This window comes from Macrotis lagotis, chromosome 2 (assembly GCF_037893015.1).
Source record: "Macrotis lagotis isolate mMagLag1 chromosome 2, bilby.v1.9.chrom.fasta, whole genome shotgun sequence".
Lineage (NCBI taxonomy): Eukaryota > Metazoa > Chordata > Mammalia > Peramelemorphia > Peramelidae > Macrotis > Macrotis lagotis.
The window spans coordinates 171,967,193-171,985,553 of record NC_133659.1 but is presented as its reverse complement, the minus strand read 5'-3'; the positions used below and the strand labels follow the sequence as shown (position 1 = coordinate 171,985,553).

At 38.8% G+C, this 18,361-nt stretch overlaps 2 protein-coding genes across 3 annotated transcripts in view; one reads left to right on the top strand and one right to left on the bottom strand.

Annotated features, from left to right (window-relative positions):
• CLTC (clathrin heavy chain) overlaps positions 1-2,052 on the top strand; it is a 73,767-nt gene extending 71,715 nt beyond the window's left edge. For both annotated transcript variants that reach the window (XM_074223573.1, XM_074223574.1), the window contains one exon: positions 1,006-2,052. In XM_074223573.1, coding sequence (XP_074079674.1) covers positions 1,006-1,130 — 125 coding nt within the window. In that variant the 3' untranslated portion in view covers positions 1,131-2,052. The remainder of the gene's footprint in view (positions 1-1,005) is intronic.
• Positions 2,053-6,244: 4,192 nt separating this feature from the next.
• Positions 6,245-16,364, bottom strand: PTRH2 (peptidyl-tRNA hydrolase 2). Its single transcript, XM_074223572.1, has 2 exons — positions 16,243-16,364; positions 6,245-6,936 (listed from the first exon to the last, which is right to left on the bottom strand). Exon 2 carries the CDS (start codon positions 6,925-6,927, stop codon positions 6,391-6,393), a length of 537 nt encoding a protein of 178 aa, XP_074079673.1. The 5' UTR covers positions 6,928-6,936; positions 16,243-16,364; the 3' UTR covers positions 6,245-6,390.
• Between the last annotated feature and the right edge of the window lie 1,997 nt (positions 16,365-18,361).

The window sequence follows — 18,361 nt, the reverse complement described above, 5'->3', positions numbered from 1 at the left end:
TAGCAAAAAAAAAAATTTCTGTGGGAATAGGATTTTGAATGAAACATTTCAGATTGATACACTCAGTGTTGCACTGGCATGAATATATACATCCTCAGTGTGTAAGAATAATTCCTATAGATTTTTAGTTCTGAGAGTATGACTCCCTATAGAACAAGTGTCTTTCGGGAAAAGTTTTTTTGTAAGTTAGATTTGCTGTAGCTATCTATGGACAACTATCAATCCCACTGAGGAAAGTTACTGAACTACTGAAGTAACTTCAATCTCATGCATTTTCAGGTTAATAATGCTTGAAATTTTTTTTAAAGATTTTTGGCCAGTTGTCAGATTTCCTTTTTTCCTGGATTTAGATCTTTATAGAAGGGTTCAGAAGAAATTATTCAGCTAGTCATTGCATATTCAAATGATCTCTATGGTGAGGGAGTAGGTTATATTTAATAACATAAGCTTTATTAGAACTGGTTATTAGCCAGATTTTTATTGACTTGAAGGGGAAAAAAACTAAGAATATTATTTTGTTGTTGGCATAGAATTGTTTTGGACCCTTAGATACCTATTGGGTATACAGCCAGCTTCTTTTCCTCTTAATCTCTGTTAATGGAACTCCGTCAATATATGTCTTTAGACTGTCTTCCTCTCTGCTCGTATGCATCTTGTCTTTTTCCTATCAATTTCTTGTGTCTCCATCTTTCCATTCTCATTGCTGATGCCATCTTAGATAAAACTCATTTTATCCTTTTATATCTTTTTAACAATAATGGCACTTTTTATAGGGCATGTAGTAAAAGATAGCCAAGGGAATCAATATATAAATATAAATTCCAGTTAAGGTTTGGGTATGTTTATCTTCTCATTTGTGAATGCTGCCAAATGGCTCTTTTAATAGACTAAATTTGCTTGTATATAAAAGGGAAAAATTTTATTCCACCTTTTCTAATAAATGAGCTTGTATTTTCAGAATCCTGTTTTAATATGACAATGACAGCTGCTTTCTCCTGTTTATAGGTCAGCCACAGTTGATGTTGACAGCAGGGCCCAGCGTGGCAGTTCCTCCACAGGCACCTTTTGGCTATGGCTACACCGCACCCCCCTATGGGCAGCCACAACCTGGCTTTGGGTACAGCATGTGAGACAGAAAACAATCCTGGAGCTGACTATCTTCTTACTGAAACTCCACCGTCCCTACCCACCTCTCAGTTCATAACAGGGAAAAAAGCAACAGAGTTTTGCTTCGTGTTCTTGTAACCTTTGTTTCATGAAGGACTTTTTTTTTCCTAGAGCAAACTTGGATCACCTATGTTTGAACCTTTATTTCACATTCCACATCATCTTAGAATTTATTTTCAAAGGGGAATAGTTTAAATGTTTGTTCATATGGGCTTTTTTCCTTCCCCTCCTCCTTTACAGAACTGCTTAACATTCAAACAGTCTGTTGTGAAGAACTTGATTTGCACTCTGTAGTGTTTATAAAAAAAAAACAACTCTAATATCAGATCTCTTAAATTCAGTGTACGCGAGCAGCTTAAAAATATGTACTGTCTAAATGCATTTAAGTCTTATTGTATATTCAAAGAAAAGCAAAAATCGATATTTGACCATGCAGGACTGCCAATGACAACAAAGACAACACTAATCAGCATCTCCTACACTGGTTGGATTGCATAGCTCTTCAAATTTACTTCAAAATGCATACAGACAACTTTGCCTGATATTTTAAAATGAGCATAAAAGGCCCTCTAACCTATGCAGGTTTAAAGTTACACATATAGAAATGCTAGTGTGTTTTGCTCACTCCATATGTAACAGATGCCCTTATGTTGTGCTGTATCCTGTGCTTTTTTTGTGGGACCATTCCATTCAGGAACAAAGAGCACCATGATTCCAATCCATGTGTATTTACTAACCCTTCCCTGAGGTTTGTGTATGTTGGATATTGTGGTGTTTTAGATCACTGAGTGTACAGAAGAGAGAATTCAAACAAAATATTGCTGTTCAGTTTTGGTTGTGTAATTTGAAATTACTCAAATTTAAAATAAATTACTGGACTGTGGACATATCTTGTATAATGGCAGTTTATGTATTTTCCTGACTTTAACATAATCTGGATCAACATATTTGGCAGGGTTTCACATTGGATTAAAATCTGAGATAAGTAGCAGGGTATTTTAATGGAGAGGGAGGAATAAAGATTTAAGACCATGTCAAATAATGCCACACAATGCATTCTACCATGTATATTCTTGTAGTTAAGGTGTCCCATACAGTAAAAGAACTAAGCTATGTAAAATTTGACTCCCATTTCAGCAATCTCTCCATTATTTTAACTGAGTGATACTTTAGATTTGTATTCAAGTATTTCAGTTAAATTAACAGATCATGTTTAGGTATGTTAAATTGCCTTAATATTAGCTTCAAATAAAAACTTAAATGTTTGACTCTGGAATACTTTTTATCCTGTTTGAACATGTAGTTAGTGCTCTACATTATTACCTCCATCTACCAGGTTACCCCTAAGAGGGATAAATTACTATTTATTAAAAAATCCATATTGCTACACTTCATGGCAGTTAATTAATGCATTAAATTATTAAAAATTTTGCAAGCATGCAAAATAATCTAAATCAGTTTGTTTCATTTTTTAAATTGCCAATTTCTGAAGACCCTATTCATAGAAAGTAAAAGGCAAGTCCTTTGAATAAAACTAATCGGTTATCTTCCTGCTTTATTAGGAGCATTGGCATGAAATATTTTGTTATTCTCTATACCTGGGTATAGATTGAGCTATAGCTATAAGATTGGTTGGGAAAGTCACTTCACGAAATGTCTAAAGGAAAAATTGCTGTGAACAGCAGGTCCTATTTTTTTTATCCTATTTAATCTATCCAATTTGAAAAGAACTTAGTGGCATTAAAGCAAACTAGTTAGTAATGTAGTTCTTTAGTTCTAATTTCTATTCTCTACATTGCACTGTTAAGATCTTGCTTTCTCTTCATGATTACTTCAAGAATATGATCTTCATGACCTCAGATAAAAAGTATAAAGATTGGGGGGCAGCTAGATGGCACAGTGGATAGAGCACCAGCCCTGGAGTCAGGAGGACCTGAGTTCAAATGCGCCACACCTGGCTGTGTGTGACTTTGGGCAAAATCATTTAACCCCATTGCCTTGTAAGGGGATAAAAAAGTACAAAGATTGAGAGTCTTGTTCTTTCTCTACCCCCTTTCTACCAGGTAAACTTTTACCTTAGGGAAAATAATCCTTCATTTTCTCCCTATAACAATTCCCTTATTTCCCAGGCATGTTATAGCATTTGTGGTTTACAACTATGTATGGCTTTAAATTTATATTATGTCCTCACCTAAGGGAAATGTTTGGGGAGAATGCAGGGCAAAGTTGCTTTAGATATTAATTTTCAACTTCAGTAGTTGAGCACCTTTTAATTTGGGTCCCTGCTTTATTAAGCAAGAGAAGCAAGACAATTGAAGCATGGGAGAAAGACCAAATTTGACAAGAAGAAAATGTATTGATATATACATGCATGTTCTTTTAGGTGGGGACCTGATTTTATTGATGAGAAATTCCCTCCTAATGCTGATCAGTAGTACTCCTTTGTGACTTACATTCTTAGTCTTGCCTAGGGTCATAGAGCTCATGTGTGTCAGTGGCAGAATGTGAACTGTCTCTTGACACTTGGCCATTCTACATTTTATCCCTTACGTTAGGTGTAGGAATTAAAGGAGTATTCCCAGGCTTCCTCCAGAGATCTTTCCGCTTTTCTGCTGTAGTTAAAAATGAAGCTGCTCAGGCAGCCAGGAGGCCCAGTGGATAGTGCACCAACCCTAGTCAGGAGTACCTTGGTTCAAATCCGTTTTCATAAATTTAATAATTACCTAGCTGTGTGATCTTGAGCAAGTCACTTAAATATTAAAAATTTGTCCTTATGGGGCGGCTAGGTGGTGCACTGGCCCTGGAGTCAGGGGGACCTGAGTTCAAATGTAGTCTTAGATGCTTAATAGTTACCTAGCTGTGCGGCCTTGGGCAAGCCACTTAACCCCATTGCCTTGCAAAAACTAAAAAAAGAATGAAGCTGCTGTTTGGTCTGTCATGTATTTTGATCTAAATAAAATACTGTTATTCTACATATTCATGGCTACATATTTTTTTTCCAATTGCATGTAAAACTTCAACATTCTTTTTTTAGGTTTTTGCAAGGCAAATGGGGTTAAGTGGCTTGCCCAAGGCCAAGTAGCTAGGTAACTATTAAGTGTCTGAGGTTGTATTTTAACTCAGGTCCTCCTGACTCCAGGGCCAGGTGCTCTATCCACTGTGCCACCTAGCCGCCCCTATATTCATTTCTTTTTGTAAGATTTCTGAGTTCCACGTTTTTTCTGACTTCCTTCCCTCCCTCCCACTTCCCCAGGAACAATTAATTTGACATAGATCATACATACACATTCATGTTTAGTGTTTCCATATTAGTCATGGCTGTGAAAGAAGAATCAAAACAAAGCAGGAAAAAAAACTTGAGGAAAGAAAAAACACAAATTTTAAAAGGTGAAAATAAATCGTATGCTTTGGTCTTCATCCAGATTTCACAGTTTCTTTGGATGTGGATGGCATTTTCTATCAGAAGTCTTTTAGAATTGTTCTTGATCATTCAATTGCAGAGAGGACTAAGTCCATCATAGTTGATCACGTTCTGTTTTCTGTTCACTTTACTCAGCATCAGTTCATTTAAGTCGGTTCATGGCTTTTCTGATTCAGAATTATACCTTTTATTTTTTTTTTAAATTTATAAATTTCTCCAGTGTTCTGTCTGGCAAGTTCAGTAAAAATGGGTTAGCTCTTTTGTGAACTCCAAACCGTGCTTGAAGTGAAGCTCTCCTTAATATTTTATTTTTAGCAAAATTTGGATTATATTATTCAAGTGAGATGAGGTTAAATTCTGACTTTGTGTAATGTATGGGAAAGTTGTTTTCATTGTATTCATTCTTAAAAAATAATTCAGGTATTTCATCTATAAAATGGGGAGAAAATACCCTAACTCATAGGATTGCTTTGTAGACCTTAAGAACTATAGAATATGGGGTGGCTAGGTGGCGTAGTGGATAAAGCACCGGCCCTGGAGTCAGGAGTACCTGGGTTCAAATCTGGTCTCAGACAATTACCTAGCTGTGTGGCCTTGGGCAAGCCACTTAACCCTGTTTGCCTTGCAAAAAAACCCAAAGCTACAGAATGTGAACTTAGTTATTAAGTTTAGGAAACATTCAACCCAGACTGACAACTTCAAAAGTCCTATAAATTTTATAACATTTGAATCTGATTTTTTTAAGAAGTATGCTAGGTTTCAAAATAGATTAACTTAAGATGTATTTTAAAGGAAATAGTACCATCAATCACCTTTAAATTGCTTTTAGAAATTATTTTCAACTCATACAACATAGTAGCTAAAACTTTCTGAAACTCAGGAAATTGGATAGGTTAGATATATGTTTTTACCCTTACTCTATGAAAAGTTTAGGCTACCTTGGGGAAACAGGTCTGATAGGAGTGCCAGCTGGCAGTTTGGAGTTAAAATGGATATCAGATCCAAGCTCAACTTCATTTTACATCAGACAAAATTCAGGGAGACTCAAAAGGGAAAGACTCATCCAAGGTCAAACAAGTACTAGAGTTAAAATCCAGCCCTCTTTGCAGTGTATCAGACTGCCTCTAAGGCTGTCATATGACAGAAGCCTCACAACACAACACTAAAGGTAGGAACTGAATTCGAGTTAAAACTGTCTTCATTACATGATGTTGCATCACTTTCAAGTCTCACATAAACAATCAGTTTAGAGACAGTTGCTAATGTGGCATCATTCTCACTGTAACACACCCCCTCTATTATATCTCTCCTAGCTATTTATGAAAGACCAAAGGTAAATCACTTTTCATTTCAAGATGGTAATTGGAACATTCCCTAGATTTCTGCCAAGCCAAATCCTGCCATAGGTCTTGAAGAGGAAGCATTAAGATCATAATATATCTCAGGTAAGGTACACAGTTGTGATGCTGGGAAATGCTATTTTTATCATTGTTGTAACATCAAAGGATCAAAACCAGATTATTTTTCTTGCCCTGCAAATGAATCAAGTTTTTATGCTTGGATGCTTAGCAAGAGATCAGTTCTATATAAGGTCCAGGATAAGCCTATTATTTCAGATGGCATGTGTTTATCATTGGAAAAATAAGAGGCAGGTGGTCTGAAAACTGGAAAAAAGCTTTATTATTATTATTCCAAGAATACAAGTTAAAAAAAACAATTACAGGGCAGGTTGTCTTTTATCGTTAGAACGTAATGGAGGTTGAGTCTAATAACACTTGGACCCACCCCATACAAAATTTAGCTTAATAAAGTTTTAAATGGCCAGTAACTTTGTCAATTAAGTCTACTGGCCCTGGTCCAATTCCTAGGACAGTCCGAGAGCCTGGTTCTATCTGAGTGCGCCCAGCATCTTGGATTAAGCTCACAGTTAGTCCTAGCACTTTGGCATGAGTAAGCAATTCAGCCAGAGACTCTTCATCAGGAGCTTTGACCACCACTTTGGGTTGACCACAGTACTCCCACTGTTTCAGAAGCTCTGGATTTCTCCTTTGTACTTGTTTGTAGGCAGAAACAGCAGCATGAGAACACTGAGCTGCCACTTTTCCTTTCCCCATCTTCAAGTCATTACGGACAACAAGAATCAACTTGAACTCCCCACTTTCTCCCAAGATGCTGGCTTCAGTCTCAGCCTCTCGGTTCTTATTCACTGGATTTGAACTGCTCACTGAGGGGGTCCTGGGAGTCACCCCAAATCGAACTCGGAGGCCCCAGCCCAAACATATACCACAGGCAACTCCAGCAGCTAGGCTGAGTGTGCCAGGGTGAGCCAAGTAGTCCATGTTCACAGACTAGGAAAATAAAGAGAAAGAAAAATAGCAGTTAACAACTTCATCAAGTCCTGTAAAGAAACATCTCAGATAAACCCATTGATATAATTTCTAACATACTTCTCTGTCTCTGAGAACATGAAATAAAATCAAGTTTGTTTTGAGTGCATCTGCCTAAAATTTTTCCTTGGGTCCTAACACAGAAAAGGTGGAGCTATTTAGGTAGTTAATTTGGATAATTTTGGGTTCTTAGACTCAATGTATTTTTAAATTATCTTCCCAATTTTAGTGTTGAGATAGGCAAAAAGACTAGATATTTCATCAAAATGCCTCTAGGAGCTAAAGGTCTCCCCCCCCCTGAATTTCCAAGAGGTAGTTTCATTACTGTACTATTATACTGTGACACTTGAGCTGATCACCATGTCTTGACTATATGCCCTGTCTTTGCTTAAGAGAAAAAAAATTAATTTTTCCAAATCAGCAATCTAAATTCTTCCAATGTCCTCAAAGGCAATGCTTTGACTCAGAGGCTGAGTTACTACTATATTCCAGAGAATTTGAAAGAGGAAGACCACCTAATCTAACCTCTTTGTTTTATAGAAGAGGATATACAAGAGGGAAATATGGTCACTTGCCCAAGATCACTGCTAGTCACCTAATAATAGATGGAACTAGCATTTGACCCTATGTCTGACTTCAAATCCAGTGTTCTTTTCACTATTAGGTAAGTCAAAAATAATCATTAAAGTAGGAGGTCCAGGATATTTAAAAAAAAAACAGGTGCAGCTAGGTGGTTCAATGGAACCAGGAGGACCTGAGTTCAAATTCAGCCACAGACACTTAATAATAATTGCTTACCTATGTGACCTTAGCCAAGTCACTTAACCCCATTGCCTTAAATAATTTAAACAGTTTTCTCAAAAGTTGACGTTCAAACTTTACAGTTCCAGTGGTTACCTCTTCTCACCAGATACTGCATAAATCCTTCATCCTTGAATACACTTTATCTCAATATATGTCATAGGATCGTAATTTAAGACTTGGAAGGTAACTTAAATTGTCATCTAATCCTACCCTTATATTTTCCAGATGAGGTTCTTCTAAAGAACCATCTAAGATACCCCACTTGTATCTATCCCTCTCTTTCCTCTTCAAATTTGTTTCAATCCATCACCTAGGAACCTAGCAGTACAGTGGATTGAGTATTAGACCTGGAGTCAGGAAGACCTGAGTCCAAATAGGCTTTCAGATGGTTATTAACTGTAAAATTGGATAAGTCACTTAACCTCTACCACAGTATTACCATCAGTAAACTAGGGAAAATAATAGGGGATAATCATCTTAGGATTGTCATAAAGATTCAATGAAATAATGTTTGTAAAGTATTTTGCAAACCTTAATATGCTATATAAATGCCAGCTATTCTCATCAGCATTCCTTTATTCAGAAATAGCTTCCTCCTCTAGGGATAGTTTACAATAGTCACACTATTATGTACCTATAGCTACAATATATCAAATGTAACACCTATTTGTACATTTATGAGTTAGCCTAAGACTGTTAAACTTACATGTCTAAAACTGAAATCTTTCCCCAAATCTTTCCCACTTCCTCTCTTATCTCATCATCCTCCCAGGTACCAAGGAAAACCTAGATATCATTCTTTATTCTTAACTCTCAATAATGCCATTTCCAAACCCTACATTTAATCATTTGACAAATCTTATTGTTTCTAGCTTTTTAACATCTTTTCTATAAGCCCCCTTTTCTCTGACACTGCCACCATCCTGATGAGCAGGCCCTCATCACCTCGTATTTGGACCTCGAGGCAAGATTGTTTATCCCACCTCAAACCTCTTCTCCCACTCTAGTTCATTATCCATTTAGCTGTTGAAATTATTTTCTTAAAGTGTAGATCCGATCTCATCACCTCAAAATCAGTCCAGTGGCTCCTTATTACCCTTAATATTATGGGGCGGCTAGGTGGCGCAATGAATAGAGTACTGGCCCTGGAGTCAAGAGGACCTAAGTTTGAATATGCCCTCAGACACTTAATAATTATCTAACCTAGCTGTGTGATGTCAGGCAAATTACTTAACCCCATTGCCTTGTAAATACAAAAACATAACAAAAACATAACCTAGTCCCTTCCTGCCTTTCCAGTTCTCTTACCTGTTATTCTTCCCCACCTACTCTGTGACCCAGAGACACCAACTTCCTTAAAGTTCCTGGTACATGACAATCCCAAATCTGCATTTTCACTGTTGACTATGCCCCAGATTTGGAACTCTGTTATTCTTCATTTCTGCATCCTGACTTTTTTTTCAAATCTTAAAATTCTACCTTCTGCAAGAAACCTTTCTCATTCCTCCTTAATCTTAGTGCCTTCCTCTGAGTTAATCACACAGCTGTGTGGATGAGGATTGGAGAGGGGAGAGGTAGAAGTCAGTAAGTTGATATACACTAAGTAGGAGTCTAAGTGCCAAGCACTGGGTATTAAAGAAAGCCAGGGAAGTTAGGAGGAGTCATAGAAAAAGCCCAGAGCTGAGAGGTGGAATATCTTGTTCATGAAATAGTAAGAAGACCAATTTCTCTAGTGGGGGTGGGGGATATATAAGATAGGAAAGGTTGGAGGAGGGGGACAAAATTATTTAGATCTATAAACACTGAACAGAACATTTTGTTCAAACACTAAACAAAACTTCCATAGGTAAGATACTAGAATTTATTAAATAGTGTAATGGTTAGACCTGCACTTTAGAAAAATCTTTTCAGTGAGTGCCTGGAACATGGATTGGAGTAAAACCGAGGCAGTGAATTCACCAGCAGACTATTGCAATAGTCAAAATATGAGGGGATGTGGGCCTGTACCACAGTGATAGCAATATTAGAGTTGAGAAGGATGCATTTTTTTAAAGTTTTTTCATCATTCATTTGCAAATTGATGAGTTATACATTTTTCTACCATCCTCCCTTATCTCCCCCTTCCCCAAGAGTCTAGTAAAAATTTACATGTACATTTGTGTTTAACATATTTACATGTTAGTAATTTTGTTAAGAGGAATTAGAATTAAGAGGAAAGAAAGAAAACCATGAGATAGGAAGGAAAAACGTAAGAGAAGTTTTAAAAAAAGTGAACACAGTATACGTTTAGATTCTCTGGGGTTTTTTCCCTGGATGTGGATGGCACTGTCCATAACAGATCTCTCAGGGTTGTCCTTCATTTCTGAACTGCTGAGAGGAGTTGCATCCATCATAGCTTATGCTCTCACAATGTGGGCATTAATGTGTACAATGTTTTCTTGGTTCTGGCTCCTTTACTCAGCATCAAATCATGTTAATTCTTTCCATGTTTCTCTAAAGTCTATTGCTCATGATTTCTTACAGAATAGTAGCACTCCATAACATTTATATACCAAACCTGTTCAGCCCAATCACTAAATTTCAAGCCCTTGGGGATTGGGTTGATGTTGATACCTTCAACTGTAAGATAGAAGGGTTTAGAGGGTAAGATTATGAATTCAGTTCTGGATTATACTGAATTTAAGATGCCTATTGGACATCTAAATCAAGTTGTCTAAAAGGCAGCTGGAGATGTGAGACTGGAGGTCAGCTGAGAGATTAGGGGGCTGATTAGGCAGAATTGAGAATTATAATTATAGAGATGGCAATTAAGCTCAAAAGAACTGATGAGATCACAAAGTAAGTATTATAAAGGAGGTAGAGAAGAGGACCAGGGACAGAACTCTGTAAAATACCTATGGTTAGATAGCATAATCTGGATTAGGATATAGCAAAAGAGATTGAGACAAAGTCTGGTAGGTAGGAGAAGGACCAGTCTTTACTATTACTCTGAAAACCAACAGGAGTGTCAAAGAAGGTGATCAATAGCATCAAAGGCTGAGAGAGATTGAAAAGAAAGATTGAGGAAAAAAAAAACACTGAATTTGGCAATTGAGAGATCACTGGTAACTCAAGACAGCAATTTCAGTGGAGTAATGGGTTGGAAGCTACATTAAAAGGGGATAAGAAGACAATGAAAAGAAAAAAGTCAAAGAGAAAAGTGATCTAATATGAATGGTCAGGGTGTTTAGCCACAAAAGAGTAGAAGAAATAAAGAATGACAGTAAGGTGGGAAGGATCAAAGAAGAGTTTTTTGAGGATGGGGAAAAAACATGGGCATGTCTGCAGACAGTAGGGAAGGAGCCAATGGAGAGGGAGCAATTGATAATAAATGGTAGGTGGAGAAGACAGAGGAGAAATGTTGGAGATGGGTTGGAATGGAACAGCTTGTGCAGATAAGAGGGCATTTATCCAGGGGTGAAGAGGAGCAGATAGTGGCAGATGTCATCCAGGTGACAGAAGATGAAGATCAGAAGGAAGAATTCATGGGATGGCTGAAATTTTTCTGTAAAATATGAAGCAAGATTCTCATCTAAGAAGAGGGCAGCTAGGTGACTAGAGTACCAGCCCTGGAGTCAGGAGGCCTTAGACACTTAATTTCCTAGCTGTGTGACCTTGGGCAAGTTACTTAACCCCATTGACTTAAATAAATACAATTTTTTAAAAATTTTAAAAAGGAAAAAAAAAAGCAAAGGTTTGGAAGATGCTGTGGAGAATGGGCAATGAAAGGGCTGCCTTACTGCTCCTAGTAATGAAGACCTAGTTGAGGTTATGCAGCATAAATATGTAATAGAACCATTATTTTTTCCTACTTTCATTCAGCAGCAGAAATATAAGAGCAAAGGTGGCAGTTAATGGGAGTTATCAAATGCTAAAAGTTTGTCAGAGTGCAACTGGTGATATGATAAGGAGATCAGGGATTCAAGAAGACAGTTTAGAGTTCCAATGATCCACTGAAACATCAAAATAGGGAAAAAAGGAGTTATGGGATAATGGCCTGGGAATGAATTGAGGGGTCCCAGTGTGGACGAAGAATAAGGTTAGGTGAGGGGAGATAGAGGAAGATGTGGAAAGTCAATAAATCATGATCACTTAAGAGGATACTGAAATTTTGAATGTGGGGGCAAGTAGGTGGCACAGTGCACAGAGCACAAGCCCTGGAATCAGTAGGATCTGAGTACAAAACCAACCTCAGACACTTAATAATTGCCTAAACTATGTGATCTTGGGCAAGTCACTTAACCCCACTGCCTTAAATAAATAATTTTTTTTAAAAAAAGGAATTTTTAATGTGTGGGTGGTATATCACTATCTTTTTGTGTAGCTGAGGAGGGGGTAGAGGACTAAGTCACAGGAAATGAGTAGGCTAAGGAAATAAAGGATTTGGATGAGAATAAATATGAATTAGGAGTCAAGTTTCAGCTGAAGTTCCTTCTTCAAGAAGCCTTTTCCAATTCCCCTTCTTCCTTCTGCAACTACTCCCAATTTTTGCTGTATAATGTCTTCTCTGAGGGTGGCTAGGTGTTGCAGTGGACAGAGCACTGGCCCTGGAGACAGGAGTAGCTGAGTTCAAATCCAGCTTCAGACACTTAATAATTACCTAGCTGTGTGGCCTTAGGTAGGCCACTTAACCCCATTGCCTTGCAACCCCCCCAAAAAAAACCTAAAAAACAAACAAAAAAGACCCTAAAATATCTTCTCCATTGAGACCAACAACTTTTTTTTTTTGGGGGGGGGTGAGGCGAGTGTTCTTTTTTTGCCTTTCTTTGTGTATCTAACACTTAGCACAATATATAAATCCTGTGGCACTAAATAAATGCTAGTGGACTGACCTTGGGCAAGCTAAGAAACCTCATTGGCCTCAGGTTCCTCAAATGTAAAATAAACCAGATTATCTCTAAGGGCTCTTCTAGTTCTAAACTTATGATTCTATTCTGTAACGTTACACAAAATGTAGAAGCTCTCTAATGCAGTGGGTATCTTCTATAGCATATCTATAGGGGAATATAAGCAAAAAAAAATACATAGCACGGGGTGAGAATTAAGTTGTAATTTGTATCCATGAAAGGCATGTTCCTATCACTGAGTTTCTCTGGGTTCTCATCACACTGATCTATCATGGTTCTCTTGCTACCCATAGTGTGTGGATGGGAGTAAGTAAAGTGTAAAAAGATTGTAAGTATAAGAAATATTGAAATTTAAAGTACCTTAAATGCTAAAAAAAAGTTTATATTTGATCCTGTAAACAATAGGGAGCCAGTGGAGTTTATTAACTGAGGGAAAGGGAAGGCTTACACAATCAGATCTGTACTTAAGGAAAATCACTTTGGCAACTATATAGAAGGTACACTCCAGTGAGAAGAAACTTCAGGTAGAGATCAGTTAGGAGACTATCTCAATTGCTATGGCAAAAGATGATTAGGGCCTGAATTAGGATGTTATCTGGCTAAGTGGAGAAAAGTTAAGATTAGGTATCTGGCTAGGATCTTTGTGGTGAATAAGAATGAGAAGCTGAAGACAGAAAAATTAGGAACTTGGGGACTGGGAGGAACAGTAGTAGCTCTAAAATTAAGAAGAAAGTTGGAGTATGAGAAGTTTTGGAAAAAGATAATGAATTCTGTTTTGGCCATGTTGAGTTTAAAATACTTATGGAACTTCTAGATGGATAAGTCTAGTTGGTGATGAATGCCTGAAACTTAGAAGAGAGGATAGGAATAGATATAGATCTGGGAATCATCAAGCACAGAGAAGATGAATGAATCCATGCAAGCTGATGAAAATACCAAAAAAGAAAAAAGAAAAGGAAAAAGGGGCCCAAGAAAAGCCTTTGAGGGATAACTATATTTAATGGGCATGATATAGATAAAGTCCCAATAAAGAAGATTGAGAAGTAACAGCAGGAGGAGAATCAGGAGAAAGCAGAGTCATAAAAACTCAGAGAATGGTCAACAGTGTCAAATTCTACAGAGGCAAAAAGAAAGATAAAGACCAGAAAAGATCACTGACTAGGCAATTAGGAGAACATTAACTGTGGAGAGGGAAAGGAATTTTATTTGAATGATGAAGTCAAAAGCCAAATTGTGGAGGGTTTAAAAGACAGTGATAGGACAGGAAATGGAAGCAAAGTGTAGACTTTTCAACAAAGCTGGGAAGGGGAAGAGAGAGAGGATAATAGCTAATAGGTATGGTAGGATCTAGTAAGTCTCTTTTTAAAGATGCAGGAAACCTAGGCAGATCATAGGCAACAAGGCAAGTGCTGGTAAATAGGTAGAAATTGAAGATGAGAAAGAGTGAGGATAGTGGGGATCCCTCATTGTTGGTGAAGGTGCTTAGGTTGCAGGGGGAATAAAAGGTATATGTAGGAGATGGTTTTTGTTCAAAAGGCCATCTCTTAGGAAATATAATGAAGGAAGGGAGTGGTGGAGAATAATGGAAGACAGACAAAGGAAGAAAACAACGTGTGGAAAATGACCTCAACTTTTTAGGTGAAGTCTAAGGCCAAGATTCTTTGCTGAGAAAGTGGGGAGAGGGGCTGCTATAGGAGGCTTGAGGAGGAACAAGGTTTGGTGTGAGAGTGGAATATAGAATTGACATGTATATAGATGTATACCAGCAAAAGGGCAGAAATTGGGGTACAGAGGAAGACTGTTAATCAATAACTATACTTAAAAAAGGAAAACTTGAGGATTGTAAAATAAAAAGTCACTAGGGTCTGGAATGTGATAAATTTGGTTAGACTGAATCACAAAGGAAAAGAGGTCAAACGATGGTTATTGAAAGTCAAAGTGGCAATGGAGAATAGGCAATTTCAATTTCTAGATCAGCATCAGATAATCAGTACCTGAAAAATGATACAACCAGTTCTGTAAAGGTTAACCAGGGATGTACTGTCATCTATAGAGTCAGCTCTTTTTTTTTTTTGCAAGGCAAATGGGGTTAATTGGCTTGCCCGAGGTCACACAGCTAGGTAATTATTAAGTGTCTGAGTCTGGATTTGAACCCAGGTACTCCTGACTCCAAGGCCGGTGCTTTATCCACTAAGCCACCTAGCCGCCCCAAGAGACAGCTCTTATAGAGTATCAGAAGAAGGAAAAGCAAAAGAAAAGGTCTAAAATGAAAAATATTTATTGATTTTAAAAGTGGGAATTAGGGGGCAGCTAGGTGGCACAGTGGACAGAGCACTGGCCCTGGAGTCAGGAGTACCTGAGTTCAAATCCTGCCTCAGACACTTAATAATTACCTAGCTGTGTGGCCTTGGGCAAGACACTTAACCCCAATGCTTTGCAAAAAACATTTTAAAAAAAGGATAGGAAAAAAGGAGACTAGAGAAAGGAAAATAGTGACAAGATACTCTATGAAAATTTGCTTTGATGTAATCCTTTACAATGGGGATGATGCTGTGAAAAGGGTAAGAGATCAAGGAATGAAGGAAGAAGTGTGGATGTAGTTCATTTCGAGCTTGTGAAGGAGTACCATCAAATAACAATGGGACCAGATTATGAAGGAATTTAAATGCCAGACTAAGGAATTTCTATTTTCTCTTATTATGATAAATCAATAGGCTTAAGGGAGGAGGATTTTAGACATTTTAAATCTGTCTAAATTTAGAGAATTTAAATCAGACATGCTGATAGGTCATTTTCACTAAGATGGATATCCAGTTCAGGAAGAGAATGGAACTAGACATGTAAATTTGGAAATCATGTATATAGAAGTGACAAAAGGGGGGCGGCTAGGTGGCGTAGTGGATAAAGCACCGGCCTTGGAGTCTGGAGTACCTGGGTTCAAATGCAGTCTCAGACACTTAATAATTAATTACCTAGCTGTGTGGCCTTGGGCAAGCCACTTAAACCCGTTTGCCTTGCAAAAACCTAAAAAAAAAAGTGACAAAGGGATTGGGCTGGATCATTAAGATCAACTGTGTGTGAAAGGGCAGGATCCTGAGAGACTAAGGAAGGATCACAGTAGATGGAAGGAAGGAAAGCAGGAAAGAAATTGTGTTAGCAGGAGCCAAGGAAGATAAAGATATTGCGAGGAAGCCAAGTCATCCGCTAAGGGATTTAAAATGGGTTTAGGGGCTTAAGGACAAAGGTTTGAGCCGACCCCAGCTGCCCAATCCAGCATCCTTGACGGATGACCTGGAGCCCGGCGCCTTCCAGGGCAGCCCCCGTCCCTACAGCTCAGGAATGGCAGTTGGAGCCTCTGCCGCACGCAGACGGGCCAGGCGCGGCCCCTACTTCAGCCCGGGGTCTGAGGGGCCTCTGCTCCATCACCAGCGGGGGAGGCTGGGCTCATCCCGCTCGTCTCCCTCCATCTCCTCATGCCCCCATCCCAGGCCTAGGCTCGCGAACAGGTAAAGCCGCGGCTGAAGATGGCCAGCTGCCCGGGGCCACTCTACCTCCGAGGCCCCGCTTCCCTGCCTACCTGGAGCTTCCTTCACCTCAGCGCCGCAGCCGCTCTCTTCCTTCCGCGCAGACTAGCTCTTCCGGGTTACCCGACAGCCAGTTCCGGGGGACCGAGGCTTAGAGAGATGAATCATCCCAGCCCTCGCTCCGCCGGTGTGCCAGGCTTTCCGGAGCTGCCCTAAGATCTCGCGAGAGTTGAAATACACGTGGTTAGGAGGAGTCAGAGGAAGGAGAGGGGCGGGCCTGTGAGGAGTGAGACCTCCCCCTTTGGGCTTCTCTAGGCTCAGCTATAACCTCTTCTGTTTGCTTTTTCAATGTTCTTCTCTGCTTGGTCCTAACCCGTCCTTCCAGGCTCATTACACATCACTGCCCGCGGTACCCCATCCTCCATCTGCATGCCTTTCGTCCCTTAGGCCTGCAATGCCCTCTCTGCCCTTCGCCTCGCTGAATTCCCCACTTGCTTCAGACGCGGCTCGAGCACCACCTTCCAATCACTAACTTTTCTGGTCCCCACTACCTTTGACTTCTCTCCCTAACTACCTCCCCCACCAACCGTCAACAAGCCTATAATGGGTCAATTAATGAGGGAGGTTCTGAGGATCGATCGATAAACTTTTATTAAGGGCCTATACTTGGGCACATTGCCATGCCAGCTGGATACACACGCACAGAATCCCAATTAGCTAAGCGTTAACATTCTAAAATGAGAGACAAAAAGATTAGGTGCTTTTTGAGTCGTTTTTCAGTTTCTGTCCGACTCTATGGGATCCCCAAATTTTCTTGGCAAAGACACTGGACGTTTTGCCATTTCTGCTCCTTTTGCAGATGAAGACACTAAGGCAAATCAAATTAAGTGAGTTGCCCAGGATAACACAACTAATAAGAGTCTGAGGCCAAATTTGAACTCAGGAAGGTGAGTCTTCGAGTCACCAGGATCTTCATTCTGCCCTAAGAGATGCTGAATATATGATAATTAACTTGACTCGATATCTAAATTATATATATATATATATATATATATTACATATAATTATATACATATATATATATATATATAGAGAGAGATGACTCAGTGAATATAGCACCAGGCCTAGAAGTCAGAAGACCTAAGTTCAAGTCATTCCTCTGATACTCTGATACTATTAGCTATGTGACCCTGACTATGTCACCTTAACCTCCACGGGTCCACTTCCTCAAGGGAGGAAATGTAATAAAAAGAATCTACCTCACAGAGTTGTGAGGATGCACTGATTAATATATGTAAAGTCCAATGTCAACCTTAAAAGTACTATGAAATGGAAGTTTATTATTAAATAATTGCAAACACAAAAAGTAAATACAAAGCAATTACTTGTTGGTTTTTTTATGTTTTTACAAGGCAAATGGAGTTAAATGGCTTGCCCAAGGCCACATAGTCATATTTGAACTCAGGTACTCCTGACTCCAGGGCCAATGCTCTATCCACTGCTCTACCTAGCCACCCCAATTTGCTAGTTGTTAAGGAGAAATATATTTAATAATTATTTTGTATTTATCCTGTATATACTTATATGTGTACATGTAATCTTCATATAAGGCAAATTTCTTGAAGGCAAATATTGTTTTCATTTTTTGTTTGGTTTTGAATCCTCAGTACTCAATATGGTATTTGGTACACTGGTGCTTAAAAAATGCTTGTTATTTGATTTATTGATTGAAGAAGGAACTAAAAGGAAGCAGGGTTGGACAAAAAGACTATGGGGTGGGAAAGCAGAAGGAAAGGCCAGACAAGGAGGAATGATGGGGGAAAATCAGATAGATTGCATTAGAGGAAGGAAAGGAAAGAGGAAAGAGGAGAGAGAAACTCACTTAAAAAGAAGATGGGGGAAGAGAATAGGAAAAGACGAAAAGGGAAAGGGAAAAGAAAATGGGTGCAAAGGAGAAGGGGAGAGTGAAAAAGTGAGGTGGGAAAAAGAAGAAAAGGGAATGGGCATAGAAGGGGGTGAGGAGGAGAGAGAAGGAGTGGCGAAAGAGAAGGGAGAAGGAAAAAAATGGGCAAAAAAAGAGAGGAAAGGAAGCTGAAAGGCGGAGTAAGAAAGAGAAGGAAAAGGGGAGTGGGAAGAGAAAATACATGAGAAGGAGAGAAGGGAAGAGGGAAA

Excerpts from the sequence above, each read along its gene's own strand:
- PTRH2 (XM_074223572.1), bottom strand. The coding sequence starts at position 6,927 with ATGGACTACTTGGCTCACCCTGGCACACTCAGCCTAGCTGCTGGAGTT.